The sequence below is a fragment of the Sarcophilus harrisii genome, chromosome 5 (genome assembly GCF_902635505.1).
Source record: "Sarcophilus harrisii chromosome 5, mSarHar1.11, whole genome shotgun sequence".
Taxonomy (NCBI): Eukaryota; Metazoa; Chordata; class Mammalia; order Dasyuromorphia; family Dasyuridae; genus Sarcophilus; species Sarcophilus harrisii.
The window spans coordinates 168,356,991-168,372,468 of NC_045430.1; the positions used below are offsets into that span (position 1 = coordinate 168,356,991).

A 15,478-nucleotide genomic window follows, 5' to 3' on the forward strand; every position below is an offset into this window, starting at 1 on the left:
AATATTCCCATGCCTCCTTACTGCCCACCAAATAAAAGATATTCAAGGACTTCCATAATGTCACATTTATAATACTCTAGAGTAATATAACATATACTACAGTAGATAGGGCATTAAACTGGTCAGGATGACCTAAATTCAAATCCTGCCTCAGATCCTTAATTAGCAAGTTAATCTCTCTGCTCTTCATTTTCTCCTATATAAAATGAGTGTATTAGACTAAGATTCTTTCCAACTCCAAATCTATGATTTTGTCTTCCCAATTTTATCCCACACCATCTTTTCCATGTTTCAAGAGAACCAAACGACTGTCAATTATTAAGTACTTATGGAGTATCTACTACATACAAAGCAGAACCTTGGGAAAGACATTGGTTTAAAAATCAGCCATTGCATCCTGGTCTATCACTAATCATCTTGACTTTTGTTTTGCCACTGGATTCTTTCAAGTCTGGAGAAGAGAGTGAGACTGATGACTTTATGCAGCTCTCCCTCACTTAAATCCAATTCATACAGAAGTCAAGACATCACCCAAGTCAGTGGTCCTCTTCAAGAACAAAGGATGAAAACAAAGTGAAAATGAAACAAAACAAAATGAAACAAACAAACAAAAAACAACTACAATATATAAGGCACTGTGCCAGGTTTTAGGATACAAAAACAAAACTGTCCCTATCTTCCAAGAGATTATGTTCTATTAAGGGAAACAATATGTATAGAATTCAGATTCTCTGTTATCTTTCCATTGAGTCATGCTGCTATATAAAGGAACAAAGAGAAGAAATGTAATTTTACTTGAGAGGAACAGCAAGCTATTCATTTTGACTGGATCAAATAATTTAAAGAAAAGGGAGAAATACATAATGGACTTAGGTAGTTTGGGGGCAGGTTGTTAAGACTTTCAATGCCAAACAAAATATTTTTTATTGGTCTTAAAGGTTATAAGAAGCTACTGAAATTTACTGAACAAGGGAATGATTAGACTTGTGCTGTAGGAATATAATTTTGGCAGCTATGTGAAGAATGGGTTGGAAAGGGGGAAATAATTGTGGCAGGAAGATGAATAAAGAGTATGAATAAAGTTCAGGCAAGAGATCTTTATATCCCTATTGATTAATATAGAGCTTAGAACATAACATATGTTTAATAAATTTTTGATGATTGATTGAACCATACTGATAGAATATCAACATGATAAAGACAGTAGGGACAAAGGAAAAAAGATGTTTTAGAGGAAGAATAAGCAAGACAGCAACTAATTAAAAGTGAGGAAGAATGAAAAGTAAATGATGACTACAGGGTTGCAAGTCTGAAAGACTGAAACGATTATGGGGCTTTTCATGGAAATAAGAAAATTAGGGTAAGAAATAGTTCCCATAACAAATTCATAAATTCTGTTTTTGAAATATGAAATGTAAGATATCTATATAGGATATCAATATTTTGAAACATCAGTTGGTGATATGGAAATGGAAATAAAAGGAAAGATTAGATCTGGATATATCTTGGAATCATCTGCATACAGATAATAATTAAACCCATGTGAACTGATGAGTTCACTGGAAGATTATGTAGAAAGAGAGAGAGGAATGCCCAGGAAAATGACACTTACAGTAATTGGCATCTATTAAGCTCTGAATAATTGATTTTCATTCATTTAGGGAGTATAGTATGAAGGATTATCCACCAATGGGACTTGGAAAGAGTGACATACAGGCAGGAAAACTAAGAGACTGTATTATTTCCAAAACCCAGAGAGAAAAGACTATATAGGAAAGAGTAGATAAATGTCTTATGCTGCAAAGAAGTCAAGAAAGATAAGAACTGGTGGGGAGTGGGAGTGGGCTGGGAGAGAGAACTTTTGGATTTGACAAATAAAGGACAACACAATTTAGAGTTCAGTATTTGTTGAATTTAAGTGAATAGAGAGTAAAAGGTTCAAAAAAAGTCTTGCACCAATAACAACTTCAGAGTTCTGGGATCACAAACTTAGGGCTGAATGGAATTTTAGAGACCATTTAGTTCAACTTCTTCATTTTACAGATGAAAAAAACTGATGCTTAGAGAGGCTAAATTATTTGCCCAAGGTATCAGATACTGGATTTGAACTTAGGTCTTCCTGACTCCAAATCTAGCACTGTATGATTTCTGTCCTACTCTTACTCTATTATTTAGCAGCAACCACTCCGATATAGATGGCTCTTTGGTAAACTTTACCACTAAACCATCAAAAATGGAGAAAAGAGACCAATCTGTCTTTATGTATTTAAGTGGAATTTACTGTAGGATATTATACAGCTGGCCAATTCTCAAGAGGATGGAGGGTACTGGAATTTGCCTGCTTCTGTTCTTCCTGCATTTGTGGGACAGGTCTTCATTTCTAATCAGCTTCCACATCTGCAGAGGTCAGGAAGCAGTGAATCTTTTGCAGAAGGACTCTTGCAGTAACACTGTTCAACAGCAATATGATTTGATGTCGTATTTTTCTTGCTTGTATAACAAAATAGTCTTGTTTCTGACATGGCTATTAGACAACCTGGTTTTTGATCTTAGGATGACCATTAATAATCTTTGGAGACAGAAAACAGCAAAGGTATCAGAAGTCATTCTAAGATCATAGCTGCATGTTATTTCATTCAGTTGAGGGTATAAGCCATCTGAGAATACAGATCTGCTCCCATTTCTAAAAAGGAAAAACATTCACTTCCAAAACAAGGCAAAAGTAAAAGCTAGACAATGATTCCGAGAAAAAAAAAATCTAGAATGAACTAAATAGGTATTCTGCAAGGAATTAGCAGGGATCTATAAGCATTTTATAATAAACTAATTTAATTTCCTCTTTTTGACAATAGTACTAGACTGATAGATGAAAGGAATGTCATAAAGTCATCTTAATTTCAGCAAGATTTTTGATGGGCTTTCAAATAATGCAAAGTAAAGTGGACTGAGTGAGTTGAATCTAACCAAAAAAACATGTCCCAAAATAGTTGATCAATGGATTGATATTAACTTGTAGGGATAGCTCTAGTAGAGTACTGTGATTCTGTGCTCATCAAAAAAATTTTTTATCAGTGATTTTGATGAATATATAAAAGTCCTCCTTATTGAATTTATAGATTAAAATAAAAAATATAAGATATCTTATAAATATAAGATAAAATAAGAAGAGTTAACTAATACATTAGATAGACTTTTTATTCAAAATTATCTCAAGCCAAAATTCTGGGCTAAAACCTACAAAATTAAATTTAATAGGAATAAGTTTAAAAGTTCATAAAAGCAGTTGTACCAGACCAGAATGTGGAGTCTTAGTTAGCTTGACAACCATTCATGTGGGGGAAAAAACTGGGGTTTTAATTGATTATAAATATAATACGATCCAACACTGTGATCCAGAAAAAAAGAAAAAAAGTCCAATGCATTAAAAGAAATGCACTTTGTAGATCACAGGAGGTAATATAACCACTGTATTCTGTCCTGTTGTGACCACATCTGAAGTATTATGTTAAATTCTGGGCACCAGATTTACTTAGGAGATACTTTGATCAACTATAGTATAGCCAAAACAGGACAACCAGGACAGTAAAGAATCCAAAAAACTATGTCTTAGGAGGGATGGCTAAAGTTGCTGAAGGATATTCAGGAACAAATTTAAAACCATATTGGATATAACTGCTGTCTTCTTATTTGATGGATTCTGGTATAAAAGAGGATCACAGAGTCATACAATGATAACTAAAAAGACTTCCAATGTACTGGGTTACTCCAGAGATCAGAAGAAGAACAAAATGGAAAAAATCATAAAGAACCAGATTGAGGTCAATAGGAGGAAGAACTTTCTAACTATTTAGAGCTACCCCATAAGAGCAATGGAGTAGAAGTAAAGGGCTTTGAATACTCAAGAGTTTAAAAAAAAGGATTCATGACCTGGGTGTGATTTAAACTAGATGAACATTTAAAATCCTTTCCAATTTTAAGATCTTATGGTTCCCTGATTCTAAAACATTGAATACACACACTTTTGTAAAAATAGAACTAGAGTAATTTGGTTTTCTTTTAACTTTACAAAATTACTCTTATAGTTAATTGGATTATGAATCATATTTAGAAACTGGTCCATTTGTGGAAAAGTTCATGGCCAAATGAAAAAAAAATCTTTCTGTGCAAACCCATTAGATTAGTTGGTAAGGACTTCAAATAACAAGGCAAACAAGAAAAACCCATGTCTAATGTTTTCTTTTGCCTTTCTAATACATCAAAATCAAAATTTCAAAACATAAATTTCAGTTGTAAAAAAAGATTTTATTAGTGTATTTATTGTGCATCTAGGATGCTTCTGCATGCCTTAGGATGCCAAAATGTCATAGTTGCTCTATTTGAGTTGATCATTTCATTGGGATAGTCTCAGGATGAGAGGAGAAGAGATGGTAATTTAAAAAAATTTTAAGCTAATCAATAATTTAAACTTTTTGAGGGCATTAACTATTTATGTGTATTTATATATGCACACGTAGATATATGCATGCTTTATGCATATATCTTTAGTGTGAAGTGAGATCTAGAACTGTGATTTCATGAATATGAAGAAATTCCAGTGGGGAATTTTCTTCTAATCAATGTCAGAATAATAATTACCAATTTATCTATAATTTAAGAGTTTTAGAAAACTGAGAGCATTTAGAGTTATTTACCAAGAGTTTTATAGGGTGGTATATAGTTTGATTCAATGTAGTATGCATTCATGAGATACGTATTGTGTATTGAATGCTATGCTCAGTTCAAGAAATAAAAACAAAAAATAAGTACTTCCTGTCTTCAAGGAACTTACATTTTGGGAAGGGAGAGAAACAAAACAAACATAGTAAATGAGAAAATATGAAGTAAATGCAAATTAATTGTGGGAGTAAACATATTTTAAAGTGGGATGAGAAGGGAAAAGCATTCCAGGTCTGAGGAAATAGAGTCTGCAAAGGGAAGAAGTCACTAGATAGAATGGAATGTAGAACGAACCAGAAATAAGCCAATCTGGCTTCTGTTTAGAGTATATAAGGAAGTGTAATATGTAATTAGCGGAGAAACATAGTTTAGAATCTGATAGCAAAGGGCTTTGAAAGTCAAGTAGAAGAGTTTTTGATCTTAGAAACAATAGATAGCCACTGAGATTTCTTGAATATCATGCTCAGACTTGTGTTTTTTAATTATCTCCAACAAGTAAGAGGTGATGTTTGGTATTGGCAGAAGACAGGCTGACCCTTAATCATTTGACTACAAGGCTGGTCCCATCTATTCTGCCATGTTGCCTATTGCATAGATAATACACATATACATATACTTGAATATAGGGGAAATTTCCTTGTAATTGTGCTGACTCTAATTGCTTGGCTAAAGTGCATTTTTATCTTAGTAAAGATCATTACAACTCTTCTTACCATTTAGCAAAACTTTGTGAAAGTTGGATGTAATGGGAATCTAATAGAAAATGATCGAAAGTATACATACCACCTCTTCCTCTTGTAATTTCCTGGATCTATATGTATTGAGTTTGGAAATCTCATTAGTGGTTGAGGTGTGGCAAGAAGTAAAATCACTTAAATGATAAAATTGTTGACTGATGGCAGAATAATAGAGAGGCGGTAAGATTAGCTCATATTCAAATACTATGCATTATAGAGAATGACTTTTTATATGAACAGAGATTCAAAGAAAGTACTTGGTGTGACCAATTACTCAACAAAGAAAATTTATTGTAACCAAATCAACATGGCATGGTTACTGTGGACCATATGCTGGAATATGGAAACAGCTGTGTTATACAGAACTTTCTTTGTAATGGGATTTTGCCTTTATCTTTAAACTTGGTGATAAGTGGTCTTACTTTTCTCAACTATATGCAGAATATACTTCAAGGTAAATTACATGCATTTGATTCTATTCATCTACCAAATTATATCTTCTCTAAATCTGTCTCATCTTACATTAACTGACAAAGACATATGTGTGTATGTGTATATAGATATACACACATATAATATATTTCATAATTATGTGTGCCTATATGTGTGTATGTGTATACAAACATATTTATACACAAATATAAAATATGTACGTAGGTTGAGGGTAAATAATAGGCCTCAATGAGTTAGGGGAATGTCTACCCCAAGCATGTGAAGACTTTCCCTGGTAGATGAGAACAATTTGTTCAATGGTCATGAAGGCAGCCGAAGCAGGCTCAGACATCTTTGTCAGACATCAAAGAAGCTAAGGTAATCAAGTGCATCCTGGGCCATCACCAATGCTGACTTTTATCTTGCCTTTGGACTTCAATGACTCTGGAAGAAAAAGTAAAGTTAGTGACTTTGTTCAACTCTGCCTCACTCAAATCCAATTCATGCACAAGTCATGATATCACCCATGATGTCATGATGTCATGGATCTTTGAAAATGAAGAACAAAAACAACAGAAGATAGAGATATAGATACATTATTTTTTACGATGAGACTAAGTATATGTATAACTTCTGGAGCAAGAATAGCACTCATCTATTTACCAATAGAATGACAAGAAAAATAAATATTCATTTAGAGATGAAAATTACTTTATTATTAAGATCAATATTTAACCCCTAATGATTGCTGCGAATACAATCAAATCAGTCAACTGACTGTCTTAGTTAAATCAATACTAATGGGGATGAGGGAAAGAAAAAGTCATCATTAACGACTAAGGAAAAGTAATAACTTGTTATATCTATAAAAATTATATGCCTCTATTAATTATATATTTTGCAACAGATTATGATGATTACAATGATTTATAATTCCAATTATTTTCACATAGGATTGTGGTTTGAAAATTCACCCAGAGGAAACTTGTGGATTACAGCATCTGTCATCTGACTACATTGCAACCATTTCCCAGCCTGAACTTAAGATTTGTAAGTCTGGAGACGCCAAAGGTGAGTCTTTTCCTGCATATCACTTTTATTGAGAAAGAACATTTATATAAATCAGGATGTAATTATTTTAATTTCCAAGGACATAAATCAAGCAAATGTTCTTGCTTTTAGAAATCTCCAGGTTAAACTGCCATTTATTTAACTTTTTTGTTTTAATAACTTTAAAACAATGCAAAGGCAATCATGTGATTGTCATTGTAGACAAGCATCTTCATATTTTCATGGTACATATGTTTAAGTCCTTTAATAATTAAGTTGAATATATATATATATATTCTTAATATTTTGAGATATTTTTTTAGTCACCAAAGATCTCTTGAGTTTCAACACCAGTTGAAAAAAGTTTCTACTGGCTATATGTACATTTTTAAAAGGCTTATTTTATTTGCAGGAATTTTGTGAATAACCAACCAACAGTGAAAGGATACATTTCCCCAAAAATGGTTACACATCAAAAACTATAATTGAAGTTCTCCTGTGCAAGGCAAGAAAATTGTTAGACCAATTTCCAACTTCAGAGTCAGGCTCACACATGAGATTTTAGTCAATTCTAAGTTAAATATTTTGCTGATACAGTTTGTCTCTGCCTTCATTGTCTCCACCCAGGAGAGCATACACACACACACACACACACACACACACACACACACACATATCTCATACCACAGCACACCTTCTCACCTTCTGGTCAGCAAAAAGAATAAAGAAATATCAGGAAAGAAGGATTTCACTTGGAAATCAAAAGAAACCATGGAGATTAAGGAAGGAGTAATATTCAAGATTACTGCCCTGCCTTCCTGACCCCCTCACCCATCTTATCTCATTCAAAAGATCTGAAATAATACTCAGAAGCCAGTCTAGCCTTGGCATGAACTTCACACCACAGCTTGAACTTGAAACAATAAGTTTCTTAAATGAGTAAGGCAAATTGCAATTTCGCATGCACAGTTTATAAGTTGAACCATGCCAGCTACGTGCAGATCACCATTCACCAACATGTGTTCTAAATAATGAATTACGGTAATGTCGAGGGAGAGAGAGATAGATGCAGTGTGCTATTTGATTTGTGATTCCCTGATCACTGTGGTGTGCTCAAACACAGAGGCATAGAAGATATTGATGTGTCCAGCTAAACATTTTCATCAAAAAGTGATTTATGACCATCACAAAGCTGTATAATTCCACTTTGGCTACTAAATCAAGGCAATAGCTCCTCATCTAAGATGGTCCAAGTCACATTACTGGAATTTCTCTACCACCAGCTGGTCTTTCTGTCCATTTAAGTTATAGTAGGTTTACATCAAATATCTACAAATTTGTCTTAGCCTCTCTGCCTTATAGGCTAGGCTACCCTATAAACTAAGTCCTGTTGGTTCAGTAACTAAACACTTGTGAGAGCATGGATCCCCAAATAGATCTAGTTTATCCTAAATTCCATTTTATGGCAGATGTTATATAGTATGACATTTCAACAAACATTAATTAACCACTTACTATTTCAGAGTATTGCTTTTAGACCCTCAGGAGATAATTTAGGTTCCACAAAGTACAAAATCTATGAGGAAAAGTGGGACAAGAGATGGGCAGTATTTACCAGGAATGTTATACTTATATTGTCAGAAAGTCTTCCCTTGGGGACAGCTAGATGGTGCAGTGGATAGAACACCAGCCCTAAAGTTAGAAGAATCTGAGATCAAATCTGGCCTCGGACACTTAACATGCCCTAACTATGTGACCCTGGGCAAGTCACTTAACCCCGATTGCCTCTGCAAAAAGAAAGAAAAGAAAGAAAAAGAAGAAAAGGAAAGAAAAAAGAAAATCTTCCCTAACCCTAGAATTCCCTCTTGCCAAAAGGAGAAGAGATCATAGTAAGTAGCATTAAGAAGAAACTTTTCCTGCTGCTAACCACACAGTTGATTCCAGAACTCTGGTGGAACTGTTGGCCAGTTCAGATTTGCTGGGGAAACATTGTTTTTTTCTGTCACATTGCAAAGCCATTTGGCCAAATTAAAATCCATTACCTCACTTTGCCAATAGTTCAGTTGCCAAAATGTCATTTCACTTGCCATCAGCTAAACATACTTTTGAGATAATTGGTGTTTTTCTCATGCTTAGTTTCTGACTGACCTTCAAAATGCAATGCAATTAGTTTTACAATCTAAGACTGAAATGTGGTGCTCGATTAAATGATGAAGATAAATACACATAGATTTGGACAAAGAAAAGAACACTTAAAAATGATCTTAGAATGAGAATTCCCCTTAATGCAAATAATTTTGATTATAGCTATACAGTAGAGAAATATTTGAAAACATTGTGAAAAATTATTAACAGGGAAAGGAAATAAACTGACAATGCCTTCATTATAGAATGCAACACACTTTTCTAATGGAAATTAAATTTCATTTTATGAGTTTTGTGCAATCAAAGTCAATTACATATCTTCTACTATTTTATATTTCATAATGAAAGAGCTGTGAATTTCTCTTACAGTTAATTCTTGTTGCATTACTTTGAGAAGATATACCACCATTGAAACTTAACTTGTTCTAAATATAACCCAATCATTACAAATTCCAGCACATGTCCCAAAAATCAGTGGTCATTTTAATTCTTCACAGTATCATTTCCTAAAACACATGTTGCCTTTTATTTTGGGAATTGCAGCTTTGTTTTATCGGATGTTCAGATACTTAACATATAATTTATATTTCTATTCTTTGACATACTGTTAAGAGCTAATGTGATTTATAATGTCAAGGAACCCAGATCCTACAGATGTTATTCAGATGATGATTTCAAGAGGCATTACTAATTCATAATAATAAAAAGCATTAGTCCCAGATACAAAAACACAAGGAATTTGAGTGATTTAAAAATATATAAGAGTATGAACCATTTGGGGCAAATTTTCAAAGAGATTCAACCAGGCCTCCTCCTTTCAGTGTGCATGCAATTTTGTGCCCACAAACTAATTGCACCCATATTTGATTAATTGTGCATGCAACTGGCTGCTTGTTTCTTCAGCCTGAGAGGCAAGTGGCCAGTGAGGCCCTCTGTTTGCATGCACAATGTGCTGCTGCCTGCAGAGTTTATTGTATATGTATGTTTTTGTATATGTGTGTAAACCTAAGACAGGAGACCACCTAATGGAAGCTTGGTCCTTTGTTCCTTGAGAAATATTATCCTGCTATACAAAATACTGTATCATTAGTAGGAACACATTTGTGCCCCATTATAGAACAATCTTGTTTAAAAGAAGGGGGGGAAATTATTGATTATTCTCACAAACAGGCTGTGTCAGCATGTAAATTGAATTGACCAAATTCAGTGGGGCTTTTTAAGATGAAGTCATCAAAAAAACTTTGTCTTACTTATATGCTACCAAACAGCCTTTTGGTCCCCTTTTCATTTTTTTAACTGGCAATCTTGGCATTGTTTTGGCATTTAACATAGTCACTAGAGCACTGAGGGAAATTTTAATGAAAATATGAAGGAAAAACAGACGTCTGCAAACATTTTATTACAACAGATTCCATGTCTACAATCATACCACTAACTGAAAGATACAGAAAATACAAGATTCCTCTTCTGTTTATTTCTGTTGACTAGTGTGATTTCCTTAGTGTAGTGAACTCCTTGGTAAGGAATTTCCTTCTGTCAATATAGATTAGTAACTACTGTGTCACTCGTAGTCTTAGAATTATCTGGGGAAAAGTTAAGTGACATGCCCAGGATCATATGGCTAGTGTGTCAAATGTTACACTTGAGTCCATATCCTCCAGATTCTATGGTTAGCTCTCTATCTATTATACTATACCATGCAACCAAAGCAACAAAAAACAACAACTGTCACTTTTTAAAATTATCCCCCCAAATCACTGGACTCTGTAAAAGAAAACATAGCCTTAATGGCTCTTCTCCCAAAAGGAGTCACTGTTTGCTTGAGAAATGTAACCACAGAGAAAACTGAGTCTGTACGCATAGATTAATAGAGAGGCATAAAGCACAAAGATGTGTGCTTATAAGACTTATTTGCCATTGTTGTAGAAGAGTCATTACCCCCAAAAGTTGGTGAGGTTCTCCAGTTGCTCTTGCTTACTTATGATATTATCCTTCTTGCTTTAAGCCAAAAACATTATAGGAACTCCTTAATATGATAGTTTCCTTCTCAAAAGAACTATTCTGACAATTTATTCAGGAAAAACAAAATGGATGAAAAATACCTATGACCTCTAACATGAAACTGGAAAGCTAGTCCACTGAATTAATTTATAGATACATATGTGTAAGATAGGCACTTCAGATGAATAGTGAGATGCACCCTGAATTGAATGAGTAGAAGAGGAAGAGTTAACCTTAGGATATACACTGGTAGGAAAGCCTATTATCATTTTAACACAAATATTCTCCCATATTTTCACTAGTCTTTGAAGAATCAAATTTATCTGAGTCATAGTTTAATGGAAGAACAAATTAATTATAGTAGGTTTTATGACCTATGTACAAGACATAGCATAAGAAAGATTATTCAGGAAATGCCTAATCAGAAAAGATTAATCATGTGGCAAGAGCAAGACATAACAGAAGGACCGTTCAAGTGTTGCACTAGTACCTATGAAAGAGGAAGGGACATTGAGTAAATATCTCAGTGATCTATATTATTCACATAGGAAGAGAAGGCAATAATCCATTATAATCTTCTCTCTCCTTATTCCCCCTCCTTTCTTCTCTGACTCTATCTTCCATGTTTTCCATTTCTGATGTCTCCTCTTCTCCTTTTTATTCTCTTTGGTACTAATTTAGAATAAATCTTATCTACTTACTAAGACAGCTTTTTTGTTTCTTTTTATTTTTCCTTTTCAAGGAACCACTCTCTAAGCTAATACTCCTAATGTAGACCTCTGATGAACATTAAAAGAGAACATAACTTTGACCCCCCTCAGATACAAAATTCATAAATTTTATCTTTCTCATGAGGCTTTAGATCCAAAATAAAAAATTCTAAATTTACTAATGAATCATCTTTTTCATCCTCTAACATTGTAGATAGATATAATTTATCTAAAGCATTTATATAAATAAGACTAGTCTTGCAGGGAAATAATACCAGGATATATTTGCATATGTACAGTGGAAAGGACATTGTATATTGTATGCATTCAAAAGTGTTGAATAAATTGATAAATAAATGAATTAGGAATAAATTTTAAAGTAAAACAAAAAAGAATCCCATTAAAAGAAAGAAAATTTAAAAGAAGTCTAACTTTTATCCCCTCAGGACAGTGGATTGTCCCATGCCTTAGCTGTTCAGACAATAGAACCTGTGATTGGAGAGAAATAACATGGCAGCCTCACAACTGCCAGTATGGTATCCTGTCAAAGACTCGACTACAACACTGCCTAGGAGGAAGAAAGGTAGGTATCAGGGCCAATTAGAGATTTGTTTCCTGTGTTATCTATTTGTGATTTGTGTTATCTACAGCACAAACACATACACTAACAAATATTCACTTTCATAGGAAAGCATTGTAAAACACTAGAAAAATGTGAATTATCATCCTTATTATGGCGCCAAAAGCCAACTACTGTATTTATTCTTATGTGTATGGCTTTGTTTTCCAGTGTGTGCCAGTAAGACAGATGGACTATATGATTCCTTTATATATGTTATCATGAGAGATCCTTAAAAATTCCTGACCTATTTTTCCAATGATTTGGAATTTAAGCTTTATTGCCAAACATGGGCTGATATTGAAACTGCACCCCACCTCCCAAATGCTCTATTTCCACACTTCCATTTCAGCATGAAATCAATTGTGGGATCTTGCCACGTTGACTAGCAGTTGGCAGCATGGAGCAACTGAGTTTATCAACTTCAGCTACAGTAGATACTGCTATTAAAACTGACATCTGTAGCTCAGCATAAGAAACCACATAGTTTTGCTTGTGAGTCTCATTTCTCCGATGATATAGTAAATGCATGGCACTGCTCTTACATACTAACCTTACTGATCTTCTTTCACATTCCTGGGCAGGTCTCGCATGGACCTCACTAGGCTGAATTTCCCTTTAGTGAGGCTTCTAAGCTGATTTCTTGGAAATACATTCTCCTTGATAGGCACTTTGACTGTGTAGCATTTGACAGACATCTCTAATTAGTGAATCGGGCACACAGACTGAGATGCATATTAACCTAAAGTAAGTAATACATTCTTCTCCACACTTGAAGGTTTTTTTTTAATGAGATAAACATGGTCTTTTCAATTGTTTATAATATCTCCGTTATTTAGAAAGTTGGAAACATGTAATTAATGTTCAAAATCCCCTTTTAACCATGAAGAAAAAAAGAGATCAGAACAACAAACCTCTCCTTATCACTAAGAGCAAATAGTTTGAAAAAAGATAAGTGAAAAAGTGATTTCTGGCCCATCGTCACTATTGTGTTTTCTGAAGGCCTCAATCCAAAGACTCCAAATTTCAAACAATAGACCAAAACATAGGGTGACCTCATCTTTGGTGATGGTAGAAATAGGAGTAGCAGATATTTGCTAAATCATCCACAGTGTTTCATATAGACGGCACAACCCAAAACAGTTCTAAAACTATACCAACTGAGAACATTGGGAATGGTGATAGGTGATGTAAGCAGAACAAAAGAACTTTGTGTACAGTAATAGCAATATTGTGTGAGACTAAGCTATTCTGACTGTTAGAAACTAAAAAGGTAAGATTATTTTTTCCACCTAGTTGTTGTAAAAATCAAATGAGATAATATATGTACAATATTTTGCAAATCATAAAACAATATATAAATGACAGCCATTGTTACTGTTGCTGTTTTACTTGTTAGCGGCTCTGGCCTGAGACAGATCATATCTCTCATAAATAAGGTGAGTGACTTTGAATAATAATCCAGTTAAAACCTCTCTGGACCTCAGTTTCTTCATCTCTTCATTCTTCAATGAAGAGATTAGATAAAAGGACCAGGGACTGGCAAACTACAACTACATTAAACATTTAAAATTGGTGGCAAGTCAGAACTGGCTACTAGATCAAAGTTTGCTGCCCCTGATGAAAGACTATTTCTCTCTCTAATATTATGAATCTACTATTCATAGGGTTAGATTCTTAGCTAAAATGGACCTTTGGGGATCATTTATAAGATTAGTTTATTGATAATATAAAATGGTCATTTAGTATCCTAAATAGTAAAGAATTACTTTTTCTTAATACTTTGAACACACAAAAACTTATAGTAATGCATAATCATCAAAAATGTACTTTAATCTTATCTATTGTATAATTAATGTCTTTCCTTCACAAGTAATATGTGACATTAGATTAAGCAGAAATTCAAGGGAGTAGACTTTAGACATGATTAGAACGGTGGGTAGAAAAGCTGGAATAGCTTCCTTTGGGACTTTTATCTCCAAATGGAGAGAATCCTCCTCATTTAAAATGGGAAAGATATAATAGATGTGGTATTGTAACAGGTTGTGGTTGAAGAAGTTATGAAAATCATAGCAGTGATTATTCTTTGAAGCATATAAAATTTCCTAACTTTAGAAACTGAATATGTCAACCAAAAATGTTCATAGAATCAGTTATAAAGATGGAAAAGATTTTGGATGTATGTAATTTACATATAAGAAAACTGAAAATCAGGGATATCCTTACTCTACCAAGTAAAAAGGTCCCATCTCATTTAAAGAGAAATTCTCCAAAATCCTTAGGGAAACAAGTTGAAAACAGGGAAATAGTGAGGTGCCAGCTTCTTTCTCTACATTCTCCTACTTTGTATATCTTTTCTCTATTTCTATTAATCTCTCCTTGAAGAGAGTCTGGAACCACATGTAAAGAAGAAATAAAGACCATCTCTCCAAATGTAATAAATCATCTTTAACTCCTTACATAATCGTACAGTGTTGTCTCTCTGCTGAATGGGGCATTAGCATATATAGTCAAGAAAGGCTTTATGTAGAATGCTATACTAGGTGGCACAGTGGACAGATTTGGGCCTGGAGTCAGGAATTCTTGCATTCAAATCTATCTATTACTAGCTGTGTGACCCTGATCAAGCCACATAACTATATTTTCCTCAATTTCCTCATCTGTTATATGAGCTAGAGAAGAAAATGGGAAACTACTCCAGTATCTCTTCCAAGAAAATCTCAAATGGGGTCACAGAGAATCAGATATAACTACAATGACTGAATCACCAAAAAAAAACAAAAAAACAAAACAAAACAAAACAAAACAAACAAACAAAAAAAAAAACAAAGTGGTGCTTGAGCTCAACCTTGAAGAAAGCTAGGAATCCTAAAAGAGAGAGGTAAAGAGAATATATGTTCTAGTGAATGCCTGTGAAAAAGCAGCCAACATGATTGTGAGTAAAAGCTTAGAGAAGTAGGTTGACTTCCTAAGCCTTTCCAGTAGCAGTATAGTAATACTGATTTGATAACTGGTTTCTGAGCAAGAAGCAGAGCAGTGTAGGGCATAGAAAGGTAGCTTCAAGCTAG

At 33.9% G+C, this 15,478-nt stretch overlaps 1 protein-coding gene across 2 annotated transcripts in view; it reads left to right on the plus strand.

Moving 5' to 3' along the window:
• The window catches only part of CPED1 (cadherin like and PC-esterase domain containing 1), a 384,623-nt gene that overhangs the window by 324,906 nt on the left and 44,239 nt on the right, over window positions 1-15,478 (plus strand). Inside the window, exons 18-20 of one of the 2 annotated variants that reach the window (XR_004229645.1) lie at window positions 6,839-6,956; window positions 12,238-12,374; window positions 12,995-13,157. Coding sequence is in view for 1 of the 2 variants with exons in the window: in XM_023504833.2 (XP_023360601.1) it covers window positions 6,839-6,956; window positions 12,238-12,374 (255 nt within the window). In the remaining variant the exon portion in view is untranslated. The remainder of the gene's footprint in view (window positions 1-6,838; window positions 6,957-12,237; window positions 12,375-12,994; window positions 13,158-15,478) is intronic. The other variant, XM_023504833.2, reaches the window with a different exon arrangement.